The sequence below is a fragment of the Ranitomeya variabilis genome, chromosome 4 (assembly GCF_051348905.1).
Source record: "Ranitomeya variabilis isolate aRanVar5 chromosome 4, aRanVar5.hap1, whole genome shotgun sequence".
Taxonomy (NCBI): Eukaryota; Metazoa; Chordata; class Amphibia; order Anura; family Dendrobatidae; genus Ranitomeya; species Ranitomeya variabilis.
In genome coordinates this window covers 34856306-34871598 of record NC_135235.1, presented here as the reverse complement: position 1 = coordinate 34871598, position 15293 = coordinate 34856306, and the positions used below count along the sequence as shown (strand labels likewise).

Sequence of the window (15293 nt, the reverse complement as noted above, 5' to 3'; positions counted from 1 at the left end):
CCCCAACAAATCCAGTTCAAACTACTAACACTGATCTACAAAGCCATCCACAACCTGTCCCCTCCCTATATCTCTGAACTAATTTCCCAATATCTTCCCTCACATAATCTTCGATCCTGCCAAGACCTCCTACTCTCCTCCACACTTATTCGTTCCTCACACAACCACCTCCAAGATTTCTCCCGAATATCCCCCATCCTCTGGAATTCCATGCCTCCACATGTCCGATTATCCACCACCCTCGGATCCTTTAGATGGAATCTGAAATCCTATCTCTTCAGGAAAGCCTACAGCCTGCAATAACCATTCTACCGCCTCACCACCACCAGAGCTGCCACCTCACCACCACCCGAGCTGCCACCTCACCACCATTCGAGCTGCCGCCTCACCACCACCAGAACTGCCACCTCACCACCACCAGAACTGCTGCACCCCGACCTTCTGTCTCTCCCCATTATTCAGTTGATTGTAAGTCCGCAATGACAGGGTCCTCTCCCCTCTGTACCAGTCTGTCATTGTAAATTTGTTTACTGTAAACGATATCTATAACTCTGTACGTAACCCCTTTCTCATGTACAGCACCATGGAATTAATGGTGCTATATAAATAAATAATATTAATAATAATAATGATCACCAAGAACAAGGAATTAATACACTTCTAGTACCACTTTTCACCACTGTGAGCAGCAGCAAATACATTCTATATACAACTGCCTAGGAACATATTAGGGCCGTGCCAGAGGGGGCACAGCGCCTATGTCAGCCATGAAAACCATTGCTGCCTACTTCCAGAAACAGCATCACATGGTGTCCCGGGACCAGGGGCTCTTTCCCTGTCCCTAACACTAGGCCCGCCCTAGCTCACCCTGTTTCCCGGATTACTTCTGATGGTGTAGACGCTGGGGCCACGTACCTTGTCTCAGCTCCTGAATCCTTCATTAGTCTGTACCCTTCCCTCACCCAGAGAAGAGGAGAGTAGTAGTGTACCGTGATACACCAACCAGACTAACAAGGTAATACAAACAGGGATAATGAAAAATATCAAACATACAAATATACTCACACATACAACAGAGGAATGCACCAAGGAGTGGAGGATGGGGTTATACCAAAGTAGGAGAAGAAATGGATTTATCACACACCTAAAACCTTTCAACAATCTCAGATAAATCCACCAAACACCTTCTCCAATAATAACCACTAACAACCTCCAACTATGCCGCATAAGCCCGCTCTGATGAGTGCTTTCCAGGGCCCAGAATATAAAGGAGATGGGAGTGGCTAACAGTGAACAGCTGAGAGCCTTAATGCAGGAAAGCATCCAGGATATCTCAACTGAGCAGATTAGCCCCTGCATTGCTAAAAGAAACCTGCATCATTTAATATGAAAGTGAAGATCTTCTAATCAGTACAGGAGTAGGAGATATCAGATGCTGCGATCTTCTGGCTCCTCTCTGTTGCCGTAAACCCATGACACATGGGCTCTATCTGGAATTGCAATTTTAAAGTGAATGGGATGCAATACCAGACACCACCATGTTCAAAAGGGGCACTATTTATATAAGAAAGCAGCCTTATTTTGCTAATCCCATTGGATTCCTTTGAGGTTTCCTGATATTTGCTCTACCTCTCGTGCTCCTGGACCCAGATGACTTTATGCCTATTCTCAGACCTTAGTATATATACACAGTATATACAGTATGTCCAAGAAAGAGTTAATAAACTACAGGGTATTAAAAACTTGGACTTTTTGCTTTTGTATGGGGTCATACACGATGGGCAAGAATCCATAGACCCATTCGTTTGATGAGATTTTTACCTTGCAGGTAAGTAACTGCTACTTGCTTTCCGCTCACTGATAGATAACAACATTCCACTTTGTTTAAGAGGATGTCTCAATTATAGATTCCCGTAGAAGCGGGATTGTCCGGCTTGTACGCTCAAGGAGGCAGTGACAGGCCGATGCTTTACGGTGGAGAGGCCCAAAGTGTTCCTCTCACAGATCAATACAGCTACACGAATTTACTGATCGGCTGTTAATCTGGGGCATCTAAGTGCTTGGATGACCGTGTCCAACAGATCTCAGCCTCCGAGGTCTACACTTAACCTTCTTTATCTTAGAGGGGTTTCCCACCTCTGGGGACAATTTATTTATTTATTTTACATGAATGCATGTATTTGGGGCCAAAATTCATTTTTGCAATTGGGTGTCATGAAACGTTTTGCATTGTTTTTCTTTTACAAACGCTATGTTTTTATGAACATTCAACTTTGATGTGGTCTGTGGCCATAAATGTGCTGAAAAAGTCTGATAAAAGAGTTAAAAATGTAACTATTGGGTTCACGGACAGATTCTTGGTTAACCCATTCTATAGACAGTGTAACACAGCGGCTATAGAAGACAAACGGTGCAAAATTTTAATGACACCCAATTATAAAAATTACTATTAGCCAAAAATACATGCCTTTAGGCAAAAAAAAGAATAATGTTCACAGAAGTGGAAAACTCTTTAAACATGAAATCCAATCAGATTCTAAACCCATCAAACTTTTCCCAGATTATTTTTATGGTTTTTTTTTAAATAAAATTGAACCACATCATTACCAGACAATGTTCCGTTTTTGCTTTTGTTTATTTTTCCTAACATTCTTCCAAGACCCGTATTATTTTTTTGACGACCTTCTTCTTGCAGGACAAGTTGTAGTTTTAAATGCCACCATTGACATTTTCCATATAATCTACTGAAAAATTGTGGAAATTCCAAGTGCTGCAAAATTATTGAAAAAAAAAAACGCACAAGTCCGCTATTTTAAAAAAAAAAAAAATGTCATTGTTCAGTAAACATGACCTGGTCATATGATTCTTCAGGTCGTTATAATTATGGCAATATCAAACTTGTATACATATATATATATATATATATATATATATATATTTTTTTTTTTTTTTATTAACTTGTGATAAAAAAAAATCCAGAAATTTGTGAAAAAAAAAGGAAAAAGTTTGTGTCACCATTTTCTCACATCTGTAACTTTTTTACTTTTCTGTTGATTTAGCTGTATGTGAGTTTGGCTTTTGCGAGGCTTGCTGACATTTTTATTGCTACCATTTTGGGATACATACATCGTTTTGATCACTTTGTATTGCATTTTTTAGGAGAGGTCTGCAACGGGAAAACAGCAATTCTGGTGTTTCAATTTTTTCTCTTAATGGCATTTTCTATAAAAAAAATGTTCAAATAACTTTTTTTTTGTTCCTTTAGGGCACTTCCTCCTTGCTTGCCCTATCTACAGCAATCCAAAAGTATTTTGGGAAAGTGTTGAAGTCCAACCTGGGACTTTTACGCTACTTTCATAGACACACATTTCTGGCAGTATTTTTGCCCAGTTTTTTTTTCAGTTTTCTTTATTGCATGTTTTTTTTTGTGGCACTGATTCTTCTAAACTGAAAAAAAAAGTTTTTAAATGCCATGCACCACATTCATTATGTGTTTTACATTTTTTTTTTGTAGGTATAGCTTAAAATTATTTTTCCACTACTTGAACAACCCCTTCTTGATCTAAATATTTGGTCCCAATAAAATAAAAAAAAAAAAATACTCATCTTCTGTGCTGGCGCTGTTCCAGTGGTGTCGGCATTTGCTCTCTCCGGGGCTCACGTCTGGTTGTTGTGACACGTGACCTCAGCGCCCAATCAGCGCCGGCGTCACTGTCCCCGCCTTCGGACAAATTGAAGAGGAAGTCCGGGCTGCAACTGATGTGACTTCCTCTTCATGTTCAAGTCAACAGGAAGCAGAGACAGTGACGCCGGCGCTGATTGAGTGCTGGGGTCATGTGTCACAACAACAACATGGGAGCCCTGGGGAGAGCGAGGGCCGGCACGGGAGGCGAGTATAGGCTTTTTTTATTTTATTTTATTGGTTCCAAACATGGGGTTTGAGAAGGTTATGACTTTGCAGAAATTATTGCTGCAAAATAAGCCAACTAACTTAGACTAGTAAAGTAAAACTCGATACCCTACTCATTGAAGAAGTCGTAAAAAGTGTCTAAAACACTTAATAAATGTGAAGCAAGAAATTCAGGACAGTTGTTTAGTGTAAACTAAGCCAGAATTCTGGTGCGTTTAGCGTAATAAATCTCTATTGTGTTTTAGTTTCTTGCTCTTTTTAACATTGCAAATTAGCATTTTAAGATTCCTCCTAAAAGCATATTGTCTGACAAAAATGAAAGAAAACGTTTATAAAATACACACTATACATAAAAAATGCCCTAAAAAATAGAAGCCTCTTGGAAAAAAAAGTGATCAAAAAATGCCATGCTGGAAAAAAAACTCCAACATAAAAAATGCTAATAAAATGAAGAAAAAATCCTCGTTAAAATCCATACCAGTGTATGTATTTAACGTAATGTTTTTATATCGACTCTCAGCAAACATTAGGAATCAGACTTTTTTTGTTGAAAAAAATGGTGAGCAACTACTAAAAACGCAGCTTTTTTACTCAAACGTTTTTCTGAGACGACACCATTATAGCTATTTCTCTTTCCAAGAAAGATGGATTTATCACGGATATATTTACTGCATGAACTGTGCTGGAGTTTATTAAAGGGATGTTCTCTGTTCTGGATCCTAATCTCTTGGCCAGAGTGAAGTGCAGTTACGAAGAGTTTCTCTCATTTTGGAGGACCAGTCCTATCCTGCATTACTCAGACTACTCATTGATGCGAATGAACATTGTGTAATTATTCATTTCTCCTGCGGAGGCGCTGCAGGAAAATTGAACACTTAGTCCAGGCTTTATCCATAGACTACAACTAACACCCGCAATAAATTGGGCCTTACTTTGATAAGCAAACTTACAAATTCTTGACACTACTCATCATCTAAATGGAGATATCTGCTCACAGGTTGCCACCTCCCCGTTCCTGGCACCTTCTGATGGGGCACTGTTTTTGAGATGCATGTGGGTCTCAATAAATTTATGACATATCCTGCCCAGACCACAAGATAGTCATGGGACCTCAAGGGCGCTTGCTTTGGTTTGGAGGTATTGTGCACTCTTTTAAAGAATATGATGAAGACAACTCCAGCTGACCCCTCTGTTCATCGCCAACTTTTTTTTTGTTATCTTACAGGTATGGCCACATATTCCGACAAGCTGTTTAAGTTTCGTAATGGCCGGTGGGAAGATATACTGAGCGATGACATCAATATCCGCAGGGGAGTTGCCAATCGGTTTGCTGGGCGCTCAGTGGCCTGCATTGATAGAAAGGTAAGATGGGGACCACATTGTTTTGGAGTTCCTGGACCTTGGATTGGTAGAAGTTTAGTAACTTATTGTATACAATAAATAATACCGCACTTCACCCACCCATGCTCCACACTTTCCTTATGGCATCAACTGTCCTTAGAATAATGTTTTATATGGCTTCCTCAGGGGTTTACTGTTATTCACTTTACTTTGTTGCCATATTTTATGTTATCTTTTTCTTTAAATTTTAATGTATTAGTGGAAATGAAGGAACAAAGTATCACCCTCCAAAATGAAAAATTATTTAGTTTTTTAGGGGAGTCATTTTGTTGTTTGTGTGAATACAGTATATATGTTTTTCTAAAGCCAAGTTCATGAAAGCTAGAGTAGGATAACAGGCGGGAATTATAATATTACATGGGAGGGAAAAGTTGTATTTTTCAGCGTTAAAGAAAAAAGACGTCTCAGAGAAGATCTCATTTATATGTATGATACAGAGGACAGGCACATGGTGTATTCTTTCCATTTACCTTATAAAGAACTAGGGGCTTTAATTATGTGTAGAGGAAAGGAAATTCTGGCATCTAAATAGGAAAGGGTTCTTTACAGTTAGAGCAGTAGTAATGGCTGACACTATAACAGCTTTTATAAACGTCTGGAAGCTTTTCTGAAAACAAATAGTATTATGAGTTATATAATCAATCATCACTGCAACACGCCGGCATAAAGTCTGTCGTGAAGAATGAACCCATCACCCCTTGGCGTGTTAGCGGGGTGAAGGGATTATTCGTTTCTTTTTATCTCCTTTTGCAGGCACAAGGGATGCCTAATGTAGAGTGATTTTTAAGAAGAGACACAATTGGGAATAACTATTATCAGGAGGCATTATTATAAGATGGCACAATGGGGGGTCATTATTATCAGTTATCAGGAAGCACAGTGGGGGTCATTATTATAAGGAGACACCATGGGGGTCATTATTATAAGGAGGCGCAAGGCGCAATGGGGGGTCGTTATTATAAGAAGGCACAATAGGGTGTCACTATTATAAGGAGACACCTTGGGGGGTGATTATTATAAGAAGGCACAATGGGGTCATTATTATAAGGAGACACCATGGGGGGTCATTATTATAACAAGGCATTGTCAAGGGATCATAAGTATAAGGAGGCACACTAGAGTCATAATTAAAATGAAACACAAATGGGGGATTACTATTATAAGGAGCAGGCTCGGACTGGTCCACAAGGGAAGAGGTGACTCCCCCGGAGGGGCCCCTGAACAGAAGTGGGCATCCATCCTTCTATATGAGAACAGTTTGCAAACAATGCTGATTCTTTATGTACAAAGGTAGCATCACATCAATCTTTTGCGGTAGCAAACTACTAAGGTTATTATAGGGAAACATAGGTAAATTTGTAACTGAGAGTAATCTAATAGTTTCTTTTGATTTGCCTTCAAAATCAATGTGACTGGTGCACCTTTGGCACCCCAGTCTGATAAGGAAGCACAATGGGGTCATAGTTAAAAAAAGAGGGGAATCATTATTACAAGAGGCACACCGGGGGCATTATTATAAGGAGAGACAATAGGATCATTATTATAAGAAGGTACAATGGGTAATCATTAGTATAAGGAGGCACATGATGGACATTATTATAAGGAGGCACAGTGAGGGTCATTATTAAAAAAAAATGGGGGAAACCACAAGGGGGCCATTATTATGAGAGGCAATGGAATCATTATTAGGAGGCACAATGGGGAATCATTAGTATAAGGAGGCACCTGGAAGTCATTATTATAAGGAGGCACAATAGGGAATCATTAGTATAAGGAGGCACATGGGGGCCATTATTATAAGGAGGCACATGGGGGCCATTATAAGTAGGCACACAGGGGATCATTATTATAAGGAGGAACAATGGTGGTTAATAATAAGGAGCAGAACAGCACAGCTCTAATCACTGTGTATCGGCCATTTCCGGGAACTGCAGCTCAGGAGCTGTTACCATGAATATGGCTTATTAAAAGGTCTCTAATGGTATAAGCCTGGATAGTCCTTTTAATCCTTTGTTGTGACATTACTGTGTGCAATTACCAGTACCAGTGTTCATCAGCATATTGTGTGGCTTCACTGTCAGTGGTGTGACTATGAGGGGTGCAGAACTTGCAGTTTCGCCTAAGCCCCTGAGGGAGCCTCATAAGGTAATAGTAGTGCCCTTTACCTGTACTGTGACATCACTGTGTGCATTATTGCATTTATGTTTTTATATAGTATAATAGTACGAATATTATACCTGCCCAGTGGTCCTTCCAATTTGCTGTGATATTACCATTGCTTACAATATCTGCTCTGTCTCTGATAAGATATGACCAAGATTACTGTTCTCCGACATTACAATTATTTATGAATTGTCCCCATGCAGTGACATCACTGTGTGCATTTTCTGTGGTGTAAGGAATTCTTTTGCTGCATGCACAAAAAAAAATGACATTGGATTCTGGTCACATACTGTTTTCATTTATTGGTCTTTCCAAAAGCAATTTTCCGTAGCATAAAAAACGCTAATGTGACGTTGTGTAAAATGATGGAATAAAAAAAAGATTTGATGCAGATTAATATTTTATGCATGAATTGCTTCATATGACAGACAGGACACAGGTGATGAGGCTTGGACTGGCCCACTGGAGAACTGTAGAATGCTCCGGTGGGCCCCTTGGCACAATATACTTGAATCACTATGTACAGACCATGGCGGCATCTCATTCATTTAACAATCTACCCAGCTCATTGTTACACAAATTTGGGATTGAGGATAATGTCACATTTGCATGTAGCTGAAAAGTGGGGCCCTGGCGTTGGTTACTGGTGGGCCCATGGCAACCCAATCCGACACTGCAGGTCATTATTGGATCCATTAATAGCTTGAAAAACAGTAGTATGTCCAGAACTGATAATCAATCTTTGAGTCCTATAAAATAAAAGGATGCAAAAACCGATCATTTTTTATACCAATGGTCCAGAAAAAGACAAGTACAAGCTAGTCATATTGATATCCTGAACCTTAGATACTCTTGTCACAAATGAGCAATAGAATGTAAAAGGAAACAATTTCGCATCTTGCAATTTTTTCCCCATTCTGAATAGGATGTTGAGATGTAGCAGGATGAAATCCTTCGGCACAACCATCTCTTCTCGCTTAGTATTGGGTGTCAGTAATCGTACAGATCATTTATATCCTTATAGCCTTGAACTGTGTTCCAGCGTGACCTTTTATTACATCAGCAACTCAAAAACACTGCCACCATGGCTGCGCTGCGAGGATGGATTGCGCTTTAGGTAATTGTGCCCTTGGAAATGTTGCACTGCCTGAACTTACATTCTGCTTCCAGTTTACGGATGATTATACGCTGGAGACCAAAAGTGCAAATAGCTATGAAAATTGGGTGTGCGAAAAGGCAAAAATTACAGTTACAATCAAAATTAGTCAACCCCAATTGCAAATTTGGTTTATTAGCAAAATGTACTAACGTTTTACTATTTCTCTAAATTTATCACAATATCCCACTATAACCGAGTACCGCAGTCTAAAAATTATTCCGCCTCCTTATGACAAGCGTCTTTAGTACTTAGTAAATTCCCTTTTGCATCTATGACCTAGAGTAGACATGATGCAGAGCAAGACATCTGCTTCTGGAAGTGTTGCTGAGAAATCTCACCTTATTCCTTGTGGTAATGGCCTCCAGGCAACTAATATTCTTGCATTTTTGTGCTGCAACCTCCTTCTTCAAATCCCACCAAAGATTTTCTATAGAGTTCAAGTCAGGCGACTGTAACTGCTATTCTAGAATCTTCCAGGACTTCTTCTGAAAGCAAGTCTTGGTGGACTGTGAGTTACGGTTGGGATATTTGAACCTGTTGGAATGTCCAATGATGCCCAGGCTTCAGCTTCCTCACAGAAGCATGATGTGTTTCTAGGATTTCCTGATACTCTATTGAGTCCATTTTGCCATTAACACGCTGCATGTTTCCAGTGCTAGAGGAATCAAAGCAGCCACATAGCATCACTGATCCACCACCATGCTTCACTGTAGTCATCACTGAGCCAATGTCATGCTTCACTGTAGGTATCACTGACCCACTGTAATGTTTCACTGTAGACATGTCATCAAGCCACTACAGAGCTTCACTGTAGTCATCACTGAGCCACTTCCTTGCTTCACTGTAGGCATCATTGAGCCACCGTCATGTCTCACTGTAGGCAGACTGTTCTTCTCAGTGTATGCTGGCCTTTAGATATGCTTCCCATATTTTAGAGGGAAATTGCTTGAATGCTTTCCTCTTTTATACACTATCTGACCTCATGCATTCTCATAACTCCAGCTACGGTTTAATGTTTATGAACGGTAAGCAATTTGACTTGCATAACTGTGAAGCATTGTGGCTGGCAAAACCTCGGAATACTGTCACTGGCATAGTCAGAGAGCACTTTTGCTGGTATAATCATGAAACACCATAGTCTGGGACACTGTGGTTGGGGTGATCATGGAGCACCGTAGCTGGTTTCCAGTAGTGGGCATTCCCTGACTACACTGGTTCTGTCATGGTCTGGGGGCACTGTGGCAGGCATAATTAGTGGAACACTGTGGCTGACATTATCAAGGAGCGGTGTGACTGACATTGCCTGGAGGCATTTTGGCTGGCATAATTAGAAAACATTGATTATGAAACTTATTTTTATTCCAAAATTAATTTATTAAAATGTACTTTGTATGTGGTAAAACCCCTTTATTATAAAGGTGATTTCAACATAGAAATGTTTATGAATCCCATAGTAATCAACAGCCCATTTAAAACCACATTGCACTGACTTTTTTTAAAATAAAAAAAGGCCAAAAATCATCCCGCTTAGTTATTTGTGATCAGGTAGATTGCTCTTTGTAGAACACTGACTCAGACCGATGGTGTCGTTGTCAGAGGTAACACGATCCTGATGTGACTGAAATGAGTGATGTGCGACATATTCCATAATGCCCTTCGCTTCATCCCTACTAGCTTTTCAAAGGCAAAGAAGGTTAATTGCGACCTAGGTTTGGTATTTAACTTGCTACTTTACCCGGAAAAATTGCTGTAACTTCTAATAAAGATGGTCAAACGTACTGAAATTTGGTTAGTATATATTTTGGTTCATGAAAAGTGAGAGTGCAATGAACCTCAGCAACAGTGACATCCTCATGTCAAGTGGTCTCGCCGACCGACTTATTGCCCACCGGTCATCTCCACTACGAGATAGACTTGCTGCACGCATTTCTGCACCTCGGAATTGTTAACAATTTACAGATACAGTTTGGAGGAGCGCATTTTTATCGTAAAAACTTATTGGAAAACTGAGTCCTTAAAGAGGTGCCAAAGTGAATTTCTAAAGAAGATTGGAGGTCTACATCCAGGAACATAACTGGATAGGCATGATGGAGATCGCTTGATTTAAATTCAGGCTATGACACCAGACGTCCTGAGGAGCACATTCAACAATATGGAACGGCGTAGATGTGAACTGGGGACATTTTCAACACTTGCTTTAAAACATCAGTTTCTCATGAACCAAGGAATGTACAGTCCAAATTGCAGTACGATAGAACGTCTCTTTTAGAAGTTACAACAATTTGTATGGGTAAGGTAGCAAGTAAATCACCCTTTACCTGGACGGCTCGTACCAGTGGAGGGAGTGGTGCTTCTGCTCTTACTAGTGGCTCCCACATTTTTAGCCATGGTTTGGGTTTTTATTTTTTTACCAAATTTTCCTTAACCATACAGTTTGCAGGCCGCAGTGTAGTTGTGATGTGTACGGTTGTCAAATTGGGCTGATAAAAAGCAGCAGTGAAAAAAACAGACATCCACAGTTAAATGTCTACATTTTTATATTTTATTTTATATTTAACAAAATTCAATCACCTTCCCAAAAATGACATAAGAACTGCTAGGTATGTAGACATCTAAAAAGCCAATACCTGCACCAGGGCAAAGAATTAGTACACAGATTTACAATTTGACTAGTAAAACAGATGAGCAAGAAAAAAAAAATTGTTTGCCGCACACACACACACTTTGTGAGATCGACAATTACAGATAAATGTTTGTTTGTTTGGTCATTTTCTTTTTTGACTTTAAGAAAACAATTATTCCCGCTTCACAAAAAGGATTGCACAAGAAATGGAAAAAACAGTACAGTTGTTTGTGACAAGTTAAAAACACACTGTCTCTGATTCAAATTTTGTGTTCCCCTGTGAAAAATATTGTTCTGGCTTGCTGCTGCTTTCTAAGAATAAAATGAAGAAAAAAAAGTGCAGTTGTAGTTCAAATGGAGCAGGACAGATGCCAGCTAACACATATCAATCATATGGTGTGTGGCACTGCTGCTGGCACCTCGCATCTCACTCTCCCAGTATTAATGGGATCTTTTTATTAACTATAGACTACTACACTCATCATCGTGAGTGCTGCAGTCATACAAAAAATGACTGTCTGGAGTACTTGTCCAATGTTTCAGGGATTTCTTTTCTTGCCTCTTTTTGCTAAGCTGTAAGCTCTGACATTCATTCACGATCTGATGTCAGCCTAAAATTCCCTGCATTCCCTGCCTAGGCTTTTATACAGGCTATGACAGTGTCTCCTGACAATTACGCTATACCATGTGATATGATAACTGCAAGACATTATGGGGCAGTCTGCGCAGTTACGCTTGATGTTACACGAGTCTTCTGTGGTGGATGCAATCTTCTGCGATGTGTAAAATACACAGTAGAGGGCGAAGTTTTTTGTGATTCACAGAAATCGAATGTTAAATTGTTAGAATTTATCTTGCAAATTTGACAAAATTTGATTCTCATCATATCAATTCGCTCATCTACATAGGGCACTGCATCTGCACTATGACTAGAAGCATGAAAATGAAGACCTAATATATATATATATATATATCTATTTATATAATTGCCTTGTAATGTTTTCATTTCCTGTTCTGTCCAGATGTCACTGTGTCCCAGAATTCCAAGCGGAGGACGTTCACTGACCACCATATTGGGACACCCAAGTGATGGGTGTCTCAATATGGAAACTGCTGCTGGTACCAACCTATTGTGCGGTACCACCAACGGAACACCGTCGCACCACACACACACTCTATACGCCGTATGCACCACACACACTCACACACACACACACTCACACATTCTCACACTCACTCATACACTCTCACACCCACACACACACACTCTATACGTCGTGTGCACCACACACACTCACACACACTCACACTCACACACTCTTTCACACACACTCACACACTCTCACACTCATGCAGCCTCTTGCACGGTACCACCAGCGGAAAACCATCGCGAACACGCCGCCTCCGGGATCAGCTGAATGATTCACTGACTGCCGCCATCTTTGTACAGGAGAAGCGCATGCACAGTTTTAATGTGACTGCCGCTATCTGTCTGCACAAAGATGGCAGCAGTCTGATTTACTGCGCCTGTGCGAATTCCGTTCAGGGGCAGTGAATCCTTCAGCTGATCCCGACGGCAGATGCGGACATGTCTACAGACAGAGGAAGCCGGTCACATTATAGGAATTTTTCCCACAAACGAAAGTTCATTTTAAAAATTGTCTGACAGTGTACGGTCATACCACGTCTCCTGGGCAAGGGAGGAAGCAAAAGACAATGCTGACATTACAGCAGGGGATCACAGTGGATTCATTTTGTGAGGTAAAATATTTCACTGACTGTTTTTAAAAAATATTTTACCTCACAAAATGTATCCTCGGCGATCTCCTGCTGTAATGTCAGTATTGTCTGTGAGGGGAAAACACAGCACAGGAAGGCGAGAGACAGCAGACAAGGGGGATAACACATGGGGTAGACAGGTCAAAGAAGAGAGCACAGACGGGAGAAGTCAACACATGAGGAAAGAGAGAGTGGATAGGTGGGTGAGCACATGGGGGGAGAGATTCTCAATGCTGCAAAGCCAGCCCCCATCATGACATTACCGCCCTCCTGATGCGATCGCAACGGGCCCCCATCTAGTATGTAAATAAAAGGGAGGTTTCTATGTAATTTTAAAGTGTTCCCATACTCATTCGGTTGAAAATAAAAATGCACCTTGTCCCCAATTTAGTATTTAGGATGTTGGATTCTGAAAGATATTGTATGTTTCAGTAATGTAGAAGAATTTGTCATTCAACTCTCGAATTCCCCATTGTATCGTAATCTCTGTATGTATAAAAAAAAAATGCTGAGTTTCCTGGTGTAATTGTTCAGAGGGGAATTTCTTAGACTCTCTGATGCATAATTTTTTAGCAATTCTGTTTGCAGAGTATTTGAATATGCTCAGGCTGCTGCTTAGTAACAAGAGATGAAGTTACCATGAGACATCGCTGGATGTAAAGATCTGTGCACGTTGCATCTAAGCCTTACATGTATCAGCTATGCAGAGAAAAGCTCAAATATATCCAGAAAACTCCATTTTCCCTTTGGAGTCATAAAACATTGTTGAATGGCTTCCACCTACTCGGTATGCATCATCATACCTTTTTTTATTTGTATAGTATGCCTTCTAATACAGAACTAATATACAAAAATAGTGTCACATATTCTCACTTAGGCTGGATTCTAGTATTGCCCAATAACACCAAAGAAATGTTAACAAGTAGCATATAAAACTTAAATATTTTTTATTATATAATTTAAAAAAAACAATAGAATTCAAAAAAGGTGCTGAAAATGGAGGGACACGTACTCCAATATAAATGTAACAAGGCATTGGCCATGTGTTGATATAAATTACACTCCACACATTGTAATACACATGAACAATATTATTATTAATCCTATCCCTATGATGATCACCAAAAACGTCTTTTGCAAAAAAAAGTCCTCCTATGTGTCATTAAAGTGGAGCTACAATGACATGGTAGTTCATTTAGCTTTTAGGATCAGTTGATTATATGTGAGAAAGAACTCCCCCTCCAGATGAAACTGGGCAAAACGCGCGTCGGGGCAGAGGGACACAACACCTTACTTATCTATCCTTATACTTATCTATCTATCTATCTTATTCCTTGACTTAAATTATGACTTGTCATGCTCTTCACTATTCTGATGCTAGATGTTCTTTAGACAGCCTTGTAATGGATGCACATGATAGGTGAATACTTAAATAGCAGTACAAAGCCCATGCCATGCTGCATGGTATACATTTTGGCACATAGTCACCTTATATATGTAATGCACTTTAGCACAAACTTACCTTAAGCATATGTAGCACCCATTAATTAGACTGACATGGCGCTATAAAATTGAAAAGATGATATAGTATCCCTGCACACTTTGCACCTCACAAGGATTTGTAGGGTCCTTTCTCACATATAATCAACAGATCCCAACAAGTAGAGAACCTACCATGTCATTGCAGCTTCATCTTTAATGACCACTAGGAGGACTTGTTTTGCAAAATACATTTTGGTTATCTCTATATTACAGGGATATTGTTAATAATATTGTTCCTGTGTATTATAACATGTGCAATGCAATATTGAACCCTTTAACATTACCCATGTCGTTTATATCAACATATGACCAATGTCTTGTTATATTTATAAAGGAGTACGAGTCCCTCCATTTTTAGCACCTATTTTTTAATGTTTTAAAGAATTATCTAATAAAAGATGTAAATTTTATATGCTACTTTTTAGCACTTCTTTGGTATTATTGGGCAATACCAGAACCTACCCTAGGTGATACTGCGGCGGCGATGAAAACGAAATCTCCGACCACTAACAAATACTCAGAGATTACCCGAGCATGCTCAGGAAAACCCGAGCAACAAGTATATTCGCTCATCACTAATAATTACATATATATATTTATATACTGTAGTATACATATTATAAAGTATTATTATAAGTCTTCTCATATATATATATATATATATATATATATACAGTGGGTACAGAAAGTACCGTATACACTCGAGTATAAGCCGA

At 39.6% G+C, this 15293-nt stretch overlaps 1 protein-coding gene across 8 annotated transcripts in view; it reads left to right on the top strand.

Moving 5' to 3' along the window:
* The window catches only part of CRTAC1 (cartilage acidic protein 1), a 526287-nt gene that overhangs the window by 271802 nt on the left and 239192 nt on the right, over positions 1 to 15293 (top strand). For all 8 annotated transcript variants that reach the window (XM_077258322.1, XM_077258318.1, XM_077258320.1 and 5 more), the window contains exon 4: positions 5136 to 5272. In XM_077258322.1, the coding sequence (XP_077114437.1) occupies positions 5136 to 5272 (137 nt within the window). The remainder of the gene's footprint in view (positions 1 to 5135; positions 5273 to 15293) is intronic.